We start from the raw sequence: 12,995 nt of genomic DNA, 5'->3' as shown, positions 1-12,995 counted from the left end.
CCCCCTCCAATGAGCCCTCCCCTCGCGCTCCTCCTCACCACCATAACCCTGCGTCTCAACACCACCCCAACATCCCGACCCAGCCACCACCATGATCACCATCACTATCACCATCAACACCGCATCATCACTTCCACCTAACTTCCCATTCCCCAGAAAATCTAGCCATGACATGCACGCCTGTCTTCAGCAACGGGCAGACTATCTGCCTTAAAATTCTCGGACGGTATGATCATGAGATTGTAGATGAGAGTCCGGGGTTGAGTTGTGAGGCGAATAGGTTTTATGTGGGTGCTGGGTGGGTGAGGGAGTGGGTTCTGGTGGTTGTGAGGTGGGGATTTGTGTTGGGGGTTGTGATTCTGAGGGTAGTAGAAACCAAGAGTCGACATAGCGAATGTTCAGAGAACGTACAAGATGGCAATTTTCGTTCAAAATATCCATTAGAACTCGCTAGCAATCCTCTTTTTGTCGCAGCTTACTTGATTTACATACAAAAAAAGAAGACTCGTATCTACTTAGTCCCAAAACTCCTCCTGTTACCACTTGATATTATACAAAACCTTCCCAGGCTCGATGCCCCATTTATACCACAGTCTTCTCTGGGTGTCCTGAGGGGAGAACATCCGCGAGTGTCTCATCCGTGCCAGCCAAATCCTCTTCAACGGTGACTGTATCCTTGATCTTCAAGAAGATGATGGGTGCGGCGCAGACGAGGGAACCCATGAGGAGACCCCAGTTGGTGGCCAGTTCGTCCATGAATGGCATCTTGTTGCTGTCGAGGGACCACATGACGGCTGCACCAGCTGATTGGATACCCTTGTAGAAACCGACGTAGTTGGCGGATCGACGACCAGAGTTGGAAAGTGCTCCCATGTACCTATTTGGGGTCAGTATTTGCGCCTGGCTATGACTGCATGTGAGAACTTACCAGTAGACAGATGCCTGCCACAAAGAATCGTACAATCCATAGAAGATGTACAAGAACATGGGTCCAACATAACCAGAGGTGGTCCAATCGGTTGGAACGAAGCTGGGATCGGCAACAGTCGCACGAGTGTAACCTTTCTGCCACGCGTATCCACCACCCCAGATAGCCATAGTCATGACCACGAGCATAGCCAAACAGGCCTTAGCTCTGACTGAACGGCGAATAGAAGACATATCTAGAAGGTATCCCAACAACAAGGCACCGATGATCTGCGCAAGATAGTACAAGCAGTTGTTGAGGGCCTTGGTTCGGGTGGCGAAGTGAGCATTGTTGACTCCGCTTGCTTGGTAGGTGACGAACCAATTGGAGGACCAGAACATGGGGAAAAGGAGGACCACGAAAGGCTCGAATTTGATCGTCTCCCACAGTCCAATGAACTCGGTCTTCCAGGTTGGGTTCTTCATCAGGACAACTTTGGTGCCGTCGTCACGAACGACATCCTTAGCGTTGCAGAGGAAGAGAGCAAGGAATGCACCGCAAGCCATGAGGATGATGAAAGCAATGTAGGTACTGTCACCTACAGAAACATTGTCCTTGGTGTGAATGTGCTGTCCCAATGGGATCTAGTAGGGCTGTCAGCTGATATTTCGCAACATAAGAGATGCTGCTTAGATGCTATATCTTCTAAAGAACAGAACTAGAAAGAGGAAACTCACCAAGCTACCAATGACAGCGCCCATGTTGAAGATAGCCCAGAACCAGCCGAAGTATCTTCCTTTCTCATTCTCATGGGGATATGAGATCATGATAGTTCCTTGAGCAGTCCATAAGAGACCAGCGCAGATACCAAGAAGAGCACCCGCAATGATGTTGAATGGGCCGACATTAGCGTGTGTGGAAGCTAGCAAACTGATGGCGTAGATGGCGTATCCAATACCTCCAAAGGCAAGAGTTAACTTGACACCCAGCTTGTTGACAATAGTTCCACCAAAGAAACCAAAGACAGCAAATGTACTGTAAAGAGCAATATTCTAGACCGAAAAGTAAGTAGCTGTATGAGAATAGGGGTAGATTAGAAATGTACCATGTTATCCGCAAGGGTAGCATCAGTCTTTCCACCACCTCCCAGTCCACCTAGAGCATTGAACATGCCAGGGCACAAGAAGCAGACGAATGAAACCATAACCAATTGGACCTTGGGTGAAGCAAACCATGGAATGGCAAACTTGCCGAGGTTGCGTTGCCTGTACATCCAGCCGGTGGGGAGATCGACAGCTGTATGAGTCTCCTCGAAACCCTTCTCACTGCTGCCAGGGGGAGGAGTGGTGGCTGGTGCCATGGTGACACCAGCTTCTTCTTGCTTCGAGCTCATTGTGAGGGTAGCGATGCAAGTGGCTGTTGAAGTGATCAAGGAGAGAGTCTGGACGTGAACTGCTGAAATTTATGGTAGCCGGCCTTGTATCGGAAATTCTCTACCTTATCTCGCTTGACTAGTTCGACGGATACAGCTGGAGAATAAGTGCTAGGTCGGATGATGCCCCTTTTCTTTGTTGACGATGTCGCCTAAATCAGATGATGTCCGGTCCGATCGCGAAGGCGAAGCACTCAGGTCTGCTCTGCTCTGGTCTGGTTCTGCTTTGGCAACACAACAGATATTCCAGACTCGCGACGCAAGGGAAGCTGTCGATATTATAATTATAAGCTACCTACTCCGTAGCGTAGCTTCCCCACGTGAGATGGTCCAGGGGCTCAGATAACGGCCATCCCACCAAACGGCCCTATTTAATATTTAGCTTGTTCTCCGCATATCAGCGGTGGGGATGAGATGCCCGGAACGAACTCTGAGGGGGGAGTAGTAGTAGTAGTGAGCGCCGTGAGTGGTGAGAATAGCAAGCCGTCCGTCCAGCAGCCAGCCATCCTTGGATCCTTCCACCGCTGCAGCCCAGCGCAGCCCAGGCTTGCCAGGCTGCCAGGCTGCCAGCTTCCCCCCGACGTCGCCCAGTGGCTGGTTGCATACCTTATCGCATCTCGCTAGCCCCAGTCGCACCCAATCCACCCACCCAGTACCGCCACGGATCCATGTCGATCTTTGTATGTAACGTGCCATTCTTGTACGAGCTGTCTATCTGTCTGTCTGTCTGTCTGTCTGTCTGTCCGTCTGTCTGTCCGTCTGTCTGGGAACGAGTTTAAGTTAGCTGTCTCACGAGCAGTAAATTTAGCTCTACTGTATCGCCCCAGTAAAGATGTCGCCTCGCCTCGCCTCGCCTCGAGCGCGTCAACACTTTTGAAGCCATACCCATGTTTTCCTTATCCTCGCACTGCGATTGTTCAGTCTTCTCTATCCCTCTCTCGAGTGTCAACAGCAAGTCTGCAACGCGAGGGGAGGTTGCAACAAACTTCTCAAGCCGCACAACCACCCGTCCAGCGACCATCCTTCCCTGGCATCCTTTACAGTACTGTAGCAGCCACCGAAAGTCAATCAGCGCCAGTGGCACTGGCACGTCCCTCAGCGCACTCGTATTGGGGAATGGGTAGCGTGCCACTCAGACCCATAGCCAATGGTAAATTTACGCCCTCTACACGGGCTGCCCAGTGAGGCGACGCTGCGACAGCCCCCATCTGCATCCAGAAGACGCGAGGATTACCAGAGAGCGCCAATCTGGCGACGCTCATGCACCGGAGTGGCCATCAATTTCGAGTTACTCGTAGAGCCGGGATATCTGGACCCGACGGCAGTCAGATGCCTGGCTCTTGGCGATTTACTCAGTGTTGCCCATGAGCCATGGTTGCTTCTCCATAATTGATTAGGTGCAACTCCACAGCGTCGGAAAACAAAGGGATAGGGATAGGGATAGGGATAAGCCAAGGAAGCTGGGTTCCAGAGACTGAGAGTGGTAGCATTTCAAGTTTGATGTGAAGATACACGTGATGCGCGGAACGGCACGGCGAGTCAGCCACTGTCAAGTCAGGTCAGGGCAAGAGCATTTGATTCCAAGGTTACAATTCGTGGTCCGTCTTAGTGTCGTGGTGTGCTTATGGTTGTGGTTGTGGTTGTGGTTGTGGTTGTGGTTGCGGTTACATGACGATGTATCTCCCTCAATTGGGATGAACGATGCAGTCTACTGCAATCCTCCGGCCTACTGGAAAACAGGCACGCGCTGAACTCTGGCGAGGTGAGGTGTTACAATACCCAGGCAAAGCTCCATTTGCAAAGTAACGACAAATCACACCGAGTTCTGCGGCATGGAGGTGCCAAGAGCATTCACACTCTGCAGGAGTTGACTATCAGTGGAACCACAGACTCGGGTCTTATCTTTCTCCTGAAAGCCATGGCTATCAGGTGGGGTTGGCATTGCCTCAGAGAACATTACTTGAGAGCTTCTGTCACTACGTAGTAGTGTGGCTTTCTCAGCCTTCAAGTGTAGGTTACTTCCCACCAAACCGGTCCACTTTCTTGATTGATGTTTTGATGTTGATTCTCTATCCCATCTTCACTCTCGAGAACCAGACCAATGACAACGACTAATTCTTCGAGGGGCAAGTAAACCATTCGGCCATGTGCAATCAACTTTCAGGGCGCTGGACGGAATACTCAACCCGTCTGTTGATGACTATTCAACCACTCACTCGAAAGGCAATCTACATCTGCTGACAATTGTCCATCTATCGAAGCAGGTACGCCGATGTTCCCCAACGTCAACTTCCAGAACTGCGCACTTGGGGTAAAGATCGCGGCTCTGAACTTGCTCCACTGCCCCATTTTCCTGCGTATGAAGCGGCTCCATGAGGGCTAATTATCTTAAGGTAAACTGTTGGTCACTGGACTTATGCAACGAATTCAAGATTTGCCTTCCTTCCTTCTCAAACAAAGACAATGTTTGACTCTTCATACTTTTCTGACTTCCTCAAGGCGGACTGTTGTCTTTGAAACATGGAGTCCATTCCACAAGCACAAGAATCAGTTTGGAGTCTTGCCAGGGGCGTGGATTGTTGCAGCCAGACGATGCGATTGAACAACAAATTGGGTCCATGCTTGCTTCATCTGAACGACTCGATCAACAAAAATGGACATTCGGTCCTAGGAGCGATGTGTCGATGACAGCTAGATAACCTAGACTACGAAGATAGGTGAGCAATGCTATCGGACGTCAACAGAACAATCATCACTGCAGCGAACCACGTCCTCCAACTTACCACAACATTATGCTTTCCACGATACAAAATCTCTCGATAATACTACAGTCTCTGGCCAGCCCAAATCTACAACCTTAACTTGCTGTATCATGACTTATGAAGTCTCAAACCGCTTCTGATACCCACCAAAATCCGTACAGTTGAGCTTAGGAAAGCGAAGTGGGGGCAGATTTCGATATTTGCGATGTCTCCACCAAGCCAGACCTGATCCGGACAAATATACTGGATGCTGTGTTGCAGATGCTACTTTTTTTGGTCAGAGAACTCTTCTGCGAATATTTTGCGCACTCGACCGGTCAATAAGCTGGGCTGGAAACCTCTGTACTCGAGAACGAGGATTGGTGCAGTAAAATCTTTACACAGCACAGGAACACACTACATGCAACAATGCTCTGCCTCCCAAGGACTCTTTTGGGACATTCATGTACACTCTTGCCATAAGGAAGTCAACTACACCCCACGCCTTGTACAATGTCGAGGGCATTTGTATACTTTCGGCGATCAGAGTCGGAACGAGCTCTTGGAAATCAGCGTCGCCCTCGTACGATCTGAGCCAGCAAGCGTACCTCGTTCTCAGTCGCTAGGCATACTTCTTGTAAGGCCAAGATGGAATGAGCTGCACGCTGTGCGCTATGCGCTGAACGATTTTCAATGGTCGGACACATGCTTTTGCTGGTCACCGTCGGAGGTACAGTGGCGGCTAGACAGATTGCCTGCCTCCTTAAGCGCATATCGTGCTGGTGTCGCATAAGGCCTTGAAACTTGAAAATATTGAGAATGAGAGGGCCCGACCCAACGACACTTAGCCTTCTTGTTGACATCGAAGGTAAGAGAAGACTCTACCTAGTAGGGATGGAGAGAGGCAAGAGCAAAAGAAAAGGAGAGAATGTAGGCAAGTGTGTCTCTAATTCCAGTATTTCCTATGTCAAGATCGAATTTGCCAGTCTCACCATCTTTCTCGCAAGTAGACTACTGCCAATGGACCAAATTTGAAGCGAGACTAGCAAAGTTGCGACCTGCTATCGAAACGAGTTCTGATTCCTGGCTCGTTCAAGCATCCCCCGCTATTTACTGTCTGTTGACAGGTGATGAGATGTACCCATTCATATACTCTTGGGTAGCTCATCCCAACCGATTCAGTTGACTCATCATTACTATTGATCTACCAGCCGTACAACACCCTTGTTTCAGCAAATTCAAAAGAAGGGTATAAACAATCACCAGCTTCCTGCGGATTTTCTCGTCAACATCCCCCTCTCACGTTTGCCGTTTCTTCAGCCTGACATCTACAACTCAAGTTCTTCCAGTATCAAGCACCATTTCCCGAGACTAAACTCTGCAAGTTCTGCGTTCCGAGAGTACGACCCTCTGTTCTGATTAGCATCTGTTCAATCCATCTTTTCTTACTCCAGGGAACTTACTCAGAAACCACACTATCAGACTCGGTAAACGATTGTTACCAAACCTGCCTGTAGCTCGACTACGGCCCAGAGCTACTGCCATCATCGCTATTCGCCCGTCAGTCACAGCAACCAATGTTAAGTGGGCAATTATTGAAGGACAACTCACGAGCCCCATCATATTTATACAACACAGGCTCTTTCCCATTAATCGCCAAATCCAAGTTCTTCGCCAAAGCAGCCGCCTGTTTTTGCATGTACACAAACTGACTCGGCTGAATATCCACGACGTCGCCAGCCGCCCACACCCCTTCCACACCTTTTACCCTCAGATAATCATCAACAACCACATCGCCGTTCTCATTGAGTAAGTTCTTCGGTACGAAATCCGTATTCGGCAATACACCTACAGTAGGTAGGTACAGATCGACGACCATCTTGGAGCCAGAGGATAGAGTGAGTTCTGTTTGGGTCGAGGGCGTTGGGAGGGGTGAAGCGGAAGTAATTCGAGTGTCTTTCAAGATTGTGACGTGCAGTTTTCGGAGCTCGTTTTCGGCGAATTTGGCTACGTTTGGAGGCGTGCCGAGAAGGACCTGGGAGGCTGATGTTATCTGTACATGTGGTCAGTTTCACCTCACCCGCTTTCTAATCACCCCTTTATACTCCTTCAATTCTCATAAACTGATTGAGGAGACCTTACAAGCGTAATCTCCTTCCCCTTCCCATACTCAAACCCCAACTCCGCCGCAGCCTCCACACCAGTCGGACCCGCTCCCCCAAGCACAATACTCTTCGCACTCTTCACCTGCTCTTGGATCTTATGCAGGCCGTCTCTCGTCGCTTCATAGCCATCCAGCGAGGGTTTCCACGGCACGATATCTTTCGTTCTACTTCCTGTTGTGATGACTAGAATGTCGTATGTTTGGGTTGTGGTTGTGCTTGAGGGGGTGGCTATGGTAACTGTCTTGGTGGAGGGGTCGAGAGAGGTCGCGGTGCCATGAAGGAAGGTTATCGTATCTTTGTAGGGCGCGAGATGCTGTTGTATTGGGGCGAAGAGCTGCTTCTTCGTCAATTATCTGCTCAGAGCTTTGTTTCTTAGGTTGTGATTGGTCTTGGGGAGGTTCAGTACTTTATCATCTGGTATCTGTCCAGGTACAATCGCTATTTATTCTCAGTACTGTACATTTTACCATTCCTCGAGCTTGAGTCGACGTCATATAGTTACTGACCTCTTACCGATGCCAAATTCCAGTAGTGGTGTGTTGTTGGTGATACGAGTACGATCTTGTATTCGCCTTTCTTATCCTTCAGTGTGGTTTTCAGAAGTCTAGACACCAAGGTCAGAACTTGAATTTACAAATCGAAAAGTTAGAAATGGCGAAGTACTTGTGCGTCACAGTGAGCCCAGCATATGAGGCTCCCAGTATCGCGATAGTTTTCGCCATGATTGGTTCGGTGCGAAAGTAAACAATGCGATTAACAGAATATCGCGAAATCGCTTGAAATACAATTTTAAACAATCAGAAACCGAAACGAGACGCGGGAACCAAAATATGTTACAATAGAAAAGAACGCGCAGACACTTGGTGGTTTAAATGCAAGGGGTCCGAGAAAGGTAGGACATGGCGTCTTTAAGCTTACCTAATACTCGCAAAGCAGCCACTCCCAGGCGAGAGTTACTGGAGGTTGCATAGCTCTCGGGCAACACATGGCTCGAACCTTGTCAAATGTCAAGTTTACCCAGGACTTTTGGACGATGGAAAGCTTGGATGCACTCTATTAACTCCTAGTCGAGGCACGGGATTGCAACTGATAGGCTGGTGCCACGAATGTGGAGGCCGACTCGACTCAATGTGTTCGTAAGAGGTTTAAGTATCTCTTCGGATGTCCGTGGTGAATCCGGATACTTCTGTTTTTGGTGAGATGCGGTGCGGCGTGAACACATAAGAGTCTAATGGTATTTATCTACTAGATACCAGAATCTCGGCCGCTCGCAAAGATGATCTTTCCCACAGTTCATCAAGCGCCAACCTCACGTACCACCTGAGCAAATCTCTCTGGATCATGCGCAAACCTTCCCAGGAACAATCCATCAACACTTCCCTTGATCTTCTCAAAAGTCCCCGGTCCAGCACTTCCCCCATACAAAAACCTAACTTTCCTTTCCCCACAGATCCCCCTCAACTCACCCACAACCGCATTGATATGTTCCGGTGCAGCAGGTGCCGGCTGGCCAATAGCCCAAACAGGCTCGTAAGCAAAGATAACCTCCTCACTCGTAACCTCAAGTACAGACTCAATCTGCGGCCTACACTCCCTCACAGCCTCCTCAACGGACCCATTCCTCTCCTCCCCAATACACACCAAAGGCATCAATCCATTCCTCTCCGCCGCCCTGGCCTTCCTCGCCACCAACTCGTCATTCTCCCCAAACAACCGCCGCCTCTCCGCATGACCCAGCTCCACAAGCGAACACCCTAGACTCTTCAGCACAGCAGGCGACACTTCGCCCGTGAAGGCGCCGCTGTCTTCCCAGAAGCAGTCTTGGGCGCCGAGCCGGATGGTGGGTGCTTCTAGGCGGAGAGCGGTGCTGCTTGCTGTTAGGGAGAGGAAGTCTGGGATGATGAAGAGGTCGACGTTGAGGGTGAGGGCGAGGGGTCCTAGGGGGGCGCAGGCCGCGATGTAGGAGGCGGTTTGGGAGAGGGTGAAGTACATTTTGAGGGAGACGCCGACGGTTCGTTGCCGTTGGGGGTTTGATGGAGGCATGGCTGAGAAGATGACTGGATTTTTCAAGAGTAGGTAGTGTCAGTGTGCTGTTCTGAGCGAGAATTGGGATTCTCTTAAGCTTCACTTTCTACTAACAGCCAATAAAGTCAAAGGTATGATATGAGATATGACAAGTACGCAATAAAATCAAGAACCATAACCCCACTATCAAGTAGCTAACCCCTGAAGCTTCAAAATCCTCCCCCACCTCCGGCTTGCCCTTTTTAGGTGTTCCGGATCTGCCTCTCATTTTAGCCACCAAACCGCGGGGTAGACACCTGCCGGGCGACTTTTACAGCAAAGGTTCCCGTCGTCATTAAAGATGGCTGACTTGTCAAGTTTGCCATCATATAAATCTGCTTTTCAACATTCTTAATGCTTTATATCTTCGTCGCCATTCGAAATTTTACAGCTTGAAGTTCTTAGTCTTGAGTTCAGACCCATAGATTCAAGGTTTCGCTACCCCGCTTCTCCACAATCCAAACAATGGCTACAGAACCCAAGCCCTTGAGAATTGTGGTTGGTGGTGACGATGGTTCGTACATTTCTTTTCTTTTCTTTTCATGCTATTGACATGCCAACAATATACTCTCTCAATTTTTACAATTTACTTACTTATTTACCTTTCTCCGCTTCACTCCATTGCACTTCTCGCCTCCTCATTGCCAGCCATCTGAGCAACAAGGATTAAAGTTACTTACTAACACATCACAGCGGGCTTCGACTACAAAACCACTTTAACCAACGACCTCAAATCCTCCCCTCACGTCCTCTCAGTCCACGACGTCGGGCCCCTCAGCGCCTCCGACAAAACCGCATACCCACACTTTGCCGTTTCCGCAGCAAAGCTCATCAGCGAAGGCAAAGCGGACCGAGCCCTCCTCATCTGCGGGACCGGGCTCGGCGTCGCCATCGCTGCGAACAAGGTCACAGGCGTGAGGGCCGTGACGGCGCATGATAGTTTCAGCGTGGAGAGGGCGGTGCTGAGTAATGATGCGCAGGTGCTGTGTTTGGGACAGAGGGTTATTGGGTTGGAGTTGGCGAGGAGGTTGGTGAGGGAGTGGTTGGAGTATAGGTTTGATGAGAGTAGTGCGAGTGCGGAGAAGGTGAAGGCGATTAATGAGTATGATGTGCTGCATTGAGTGTGGAAAGGCATATTCAGGTTCAGCGATTCTCGTATTGAGATAGAAATGGTAGATTTGAAAATCAAAATACGGAAATGGAGATAATTTTGATCTTATTTTGGTCTTATGAAATGTAAAGTGCAAACAAAAGCTATGCCGTCTAATCAAGGTATACCATATTATTGATACATGAGAATTGCGGTTTGCAAAGTCTCTCTCTAACCCTCCTTTTCAAAATGCTCGTCCAGAACGCCCCATTGAACCATGAATACTCCGAGAAATCAAGCTCATCTACTCAACATTCCCCGTTATTCACTCCCCCGAAACTTCTTGGTATGTCTCTTTGTCTCTTCCATCTCTTCCCTCATAACCTCATTAAACTGCTCCCACCCATCCAAATACAAGTGATGACCTGCTTTTTGGATGATTACCACTTTCGCACTCCCATTCTCATTCTTCTTCTCCTCAGCCGTAGCATCCTTCAAGGCCTTAGCTTTCTCCTCCTTGAGCTTTTGTTCGGCAGCATAGCCACCTGCGATATCCATCCAGTCATTCTCACCATACATCAAGACGACAGGAATACCCGTCTCTTTAGCGAGGGTCTTGAGACCAGAAGCTACCGAGGTGGAGCTCGTGGTAGCATTTGACTGTGCTGGAGATGGAAGTGGCTGTCTCCCCACGCCATGGATCCGGCGAATCAGTGGACTGCGTGCAAATGCACCGGGGGCAAGGATGTAAGCTAATGCGTACTCTCCGCTTCCTCTTTGACGGAACAAGGAATAGGCGTAATCGTGAAGGGCTTGAGATTCCTGAGGAGGTAGATGCGAGAATCGTCTTGATGTCCAACCGGAAGCGAAACGGGGGCCTAGCGGACCAGACCATCTAACTACACTAAATGGCGAGATATTGGCATCCCATAGATATGAGAGCCACTTTGGAATTGGGCGACGGGTAGGTGTTTTAGCAGCACTGGTCTTGGCAGCATCTGCCTTTGACTTTGCATTCATGAAATTGTTGTTGTCTCCATCGGTCTTCAAGTTACCCGATCTGTTGACAATGTCATCTTCCTGGTCTTAAGTGAACTCGTTTGCCATCGATGACTCTTCTGGTTCTGGCATATCCGCTTGCACCGCATACGGATCTTCTGGGATACCAACTGGCGAAGCTAGTATAAGCTTATTGAGATGCCCTGGGTACTTAAGTGCGTACGCGACAGCCATGTAACCCCCCATACTGTGGCCCAGGAGTGTGAATTTGTCGATTTTCTTCAATATTCGCCACTCTTCCAGAGCATCGATGAACCAGTTTTCTGCCTCTGTGATCTTTCCGGCTTGCTCCTTTGCGTAAACCTTGAATGGCGGTCTGCTACTTCGTCCCATTCCTAGCATGTCCAATGCATATATCTTCCACCCTTTGACTCGGCTCATTCCTTCGAAGTTCTTGTAAAAGAATCCCAGACCTGCTCCGTATCCATGTAACATAACCATGTTCTCCTCCACCTCTTCTCCTACCCTCTCTACCGAGAACTCATTCAAAGCTCTACCCTTCCCGCTCAATGGAATAAGATTCGAGTACCAGGCTCTTGGGCCATATGGATCGTTTATTGAATTGGTTCTAACTGGTTTCGCCTCGCCCGCCGGATCCGTGTTCAGGGAACTGCTCGATTGGTGCGCGGACACTGGCGCAGAGCCCGTCTGTGTGTGCGTAGGTGGTTTCTGGAGATACGGTATGAAAGACATAACATTGTGTTCCGCGACGGCTGGCGACATGCTTGCCCACCATTGTCCCACCGCAGCTTTGTATCCCAACGGGAAGAAGCCGAATTTGGGAGGATCATTGTTTGCTTGCTTCGCTCGTTGGGAAGCCAGCATTGGCTGCTGAGGGCGCTCGGCGGGGGATTCTGAGCTCGTGGAGGAAGTCATTGTGGAGAAAGTTGACTCCGGTCTGCTTCTGGGGCTGGCGATGTGTCTCAGATGAGGAAGAGCAGTTCGTCCCGCAAAAGTGTCGCTGGGGACTGATCGCAGCAGGAGCGACGGCAGGTTAAGTGGTTGGTACAATGTGAATACTACTTGCGAGAGGCAAAATGGCCTCCCAAACTCAAGTGAAAGGGCTGCCTGTGGGTTTTATGGTTGTTGCGATCGGATTTAGGAAGGTCCCTAATTACGCGGTTGCGAGGCAATGCGAAGCCTCAGCTGTAGGTAGGATCGATGACGATTGTGCTGTGATCTGGCCAATCCAAGACGACTGTGCCTGGAGAGTTTTATAGAGAGGCTATGACGGGAATCATGCGGGTCTTATAGGACGCGATTCGAGGCGTCGTACTTGTCTTGAGTCTATTTCGTTACTGGAACCGTGGAACAGTGGGTGACGGGTGACGCGCCACATGGGATTTGTTGAAGTCGGAGGGTCGGCGCAACTGGAAGTCCACGGGCGATAAAGGAACGTATGGCTTAAATCCGTCTGGCGTTTCCAGCAAAGCACTCATGAATCAGGAGTTTTGTGGCGGTTTTCTAACCATTGAAATTTGGATAATGAATGTATACCGAACAAAATGGAGTACGATAAATTGAGAAGTTATATATT

General features: G+C 49.5%; 6 protein-coding genes across 6 annotated transcripts; 1 reads left to right on the top strand and 5 right to left on the bottom strand.

The window, feature by feature from the left end:
• Nucleotides 1-416: 416 nt before the first annotated feature.
• On the bottom strand, nucleotides 417-3,077 carry MFSD11 (DUF895 domain membrane protein). Its single transcript, XM_058494225.1, has 3 exons — nucleotides 2,013-3,077; nucleotides 1,645-1,959; nucleotides 417-1,551 (listed from the first exon to the last, which is right to left on the bottom strand). The coding sequence occupies exons 1-3, from the start codon at nucleotides 2,298-2,300 to the stop codon at nucleotides 925-927; spliced, it is 1,230 nt and encodes a 409-aa protein (XP_058364428.1). The 5' UTR covers nucleotides 2,301-3,077; the 3' UTR covers nucleotides 417-924.
• A 3,354-nt stretch (nucleotides 3,078-6,431) lies between these two features.
• On the bottom strand, nucleotides 6,432-7,967 carry ONS95_001042 (uncharacterized protein; the record flags this gene model as incomplete). The annotated part of the gene is made up of 7 exons (XM_058494224.1): nucleotides 6,432-6,490; nucleotides 6,544-6,630; nucleotides 6,692-7,133; nucleotides 7,223-7,579; nucleotides 7,652-7,683; nucleotides 7,752-7,849; nucleotides 7,909-7,967. The coding sequence occupies 7 exons, from the start codon at nucleotides 7,965-7,967 to the stop codon at nucleotides 6,432-6,434; spliced, it is 1,134 nt and encodes a 377-aa protein (XP_058364427.1).
• Nucleotides 7,968-8,541: 574 nt separating this feature from the next.
• Nucleotides 8,542-9,288, bottom strand: ONS95_001041 (uncharacterized protein; the record flags this gene model as incomplete). Its single annotated transcript, XM_058494223.1, has 1 exon — nucleotides 8,542-9,288. One exon carries the CDS (start codon nucleotides 9,286-9,288, stop codon nucleotides 8,542-8,544), a length of 747 nt encoding a protein of 248 aa, XP_058364426.1.
• A 486-nt stretch (nucleotides 9,289-9,774) lies between these two features.
• ONS95_001040 (uncharacterized protein) lies at nucleotides 9,775-10,430 on the top strand (the record flags this gene model as incomplete). The annotated part of the gene is made up of 2 exons (XM_058494222.1): nucleotides 9,775-9,823; nucleotides 10,003-10,430. 2 exons carry the CDS (start codon nucleotides 9,775-9,777, stop codon nucleotides 10,428-10,430), a joined length of 477 nt encoding a protein of 158 aa, XP_058364425.1.
• Nucleotides 10,431-10,720: 290 nt separating this feature from the next.
• ONS95_001039 (uncharacterized protein) lies at nucleotides 10,721-11,419 on the bottom strand (the record flags this gene model as incomplete). Its single annotated transcript, XM_058494221.1, has 1 exon — nucleotides 10,721-11,419. One exon carries the CDS (start codon nucleotides 11,417-11,419, stop codon nucleotides 10,721-10,723), a length of 699 nt encoding a protein of 232 aa, XP_058364424.1.
• Nucleotides 11,420-11,485: 66 nt separating this feature from the next.
• ONS95_001038 (uncharacterized protein) lies at nucleotides 11,486-12,334 on the bottom strand (the record flags this gene model as incomplete). The annotated part of the gene is made up of 1 exon (XM_058494220.1): nucleotides 11,486-12,334. One exon carries the CDS (start codon nucleotides 12,332-12,334, stop codon nucleotides 11,486-11,488), a length of 849 nt encoding a protein of 282 aa, XP_058364423.1.
• Nucleotides 12,335-12,995: the final 661 nt, after the last annotated feature.

The sequence above is a fragment of the Cadophora gregata genome (genome assembly GCF_030347475.1).
Source record: "Cadophora gregata isolate MNR1 chromosome Unknown scaffold_1, whole genome shotgun sequence".
In the NCBI taxonomy this organism is placed as follows: Eukaryota; Fungi; Ascomycota; class Leotiomycetes; order Helotiales; family Ploettnerulaceae; genus Cadophora; species Cadophora gregata.
This window is presented reverse-complemented; position numbering and strand designations above follow the sequence as displayed.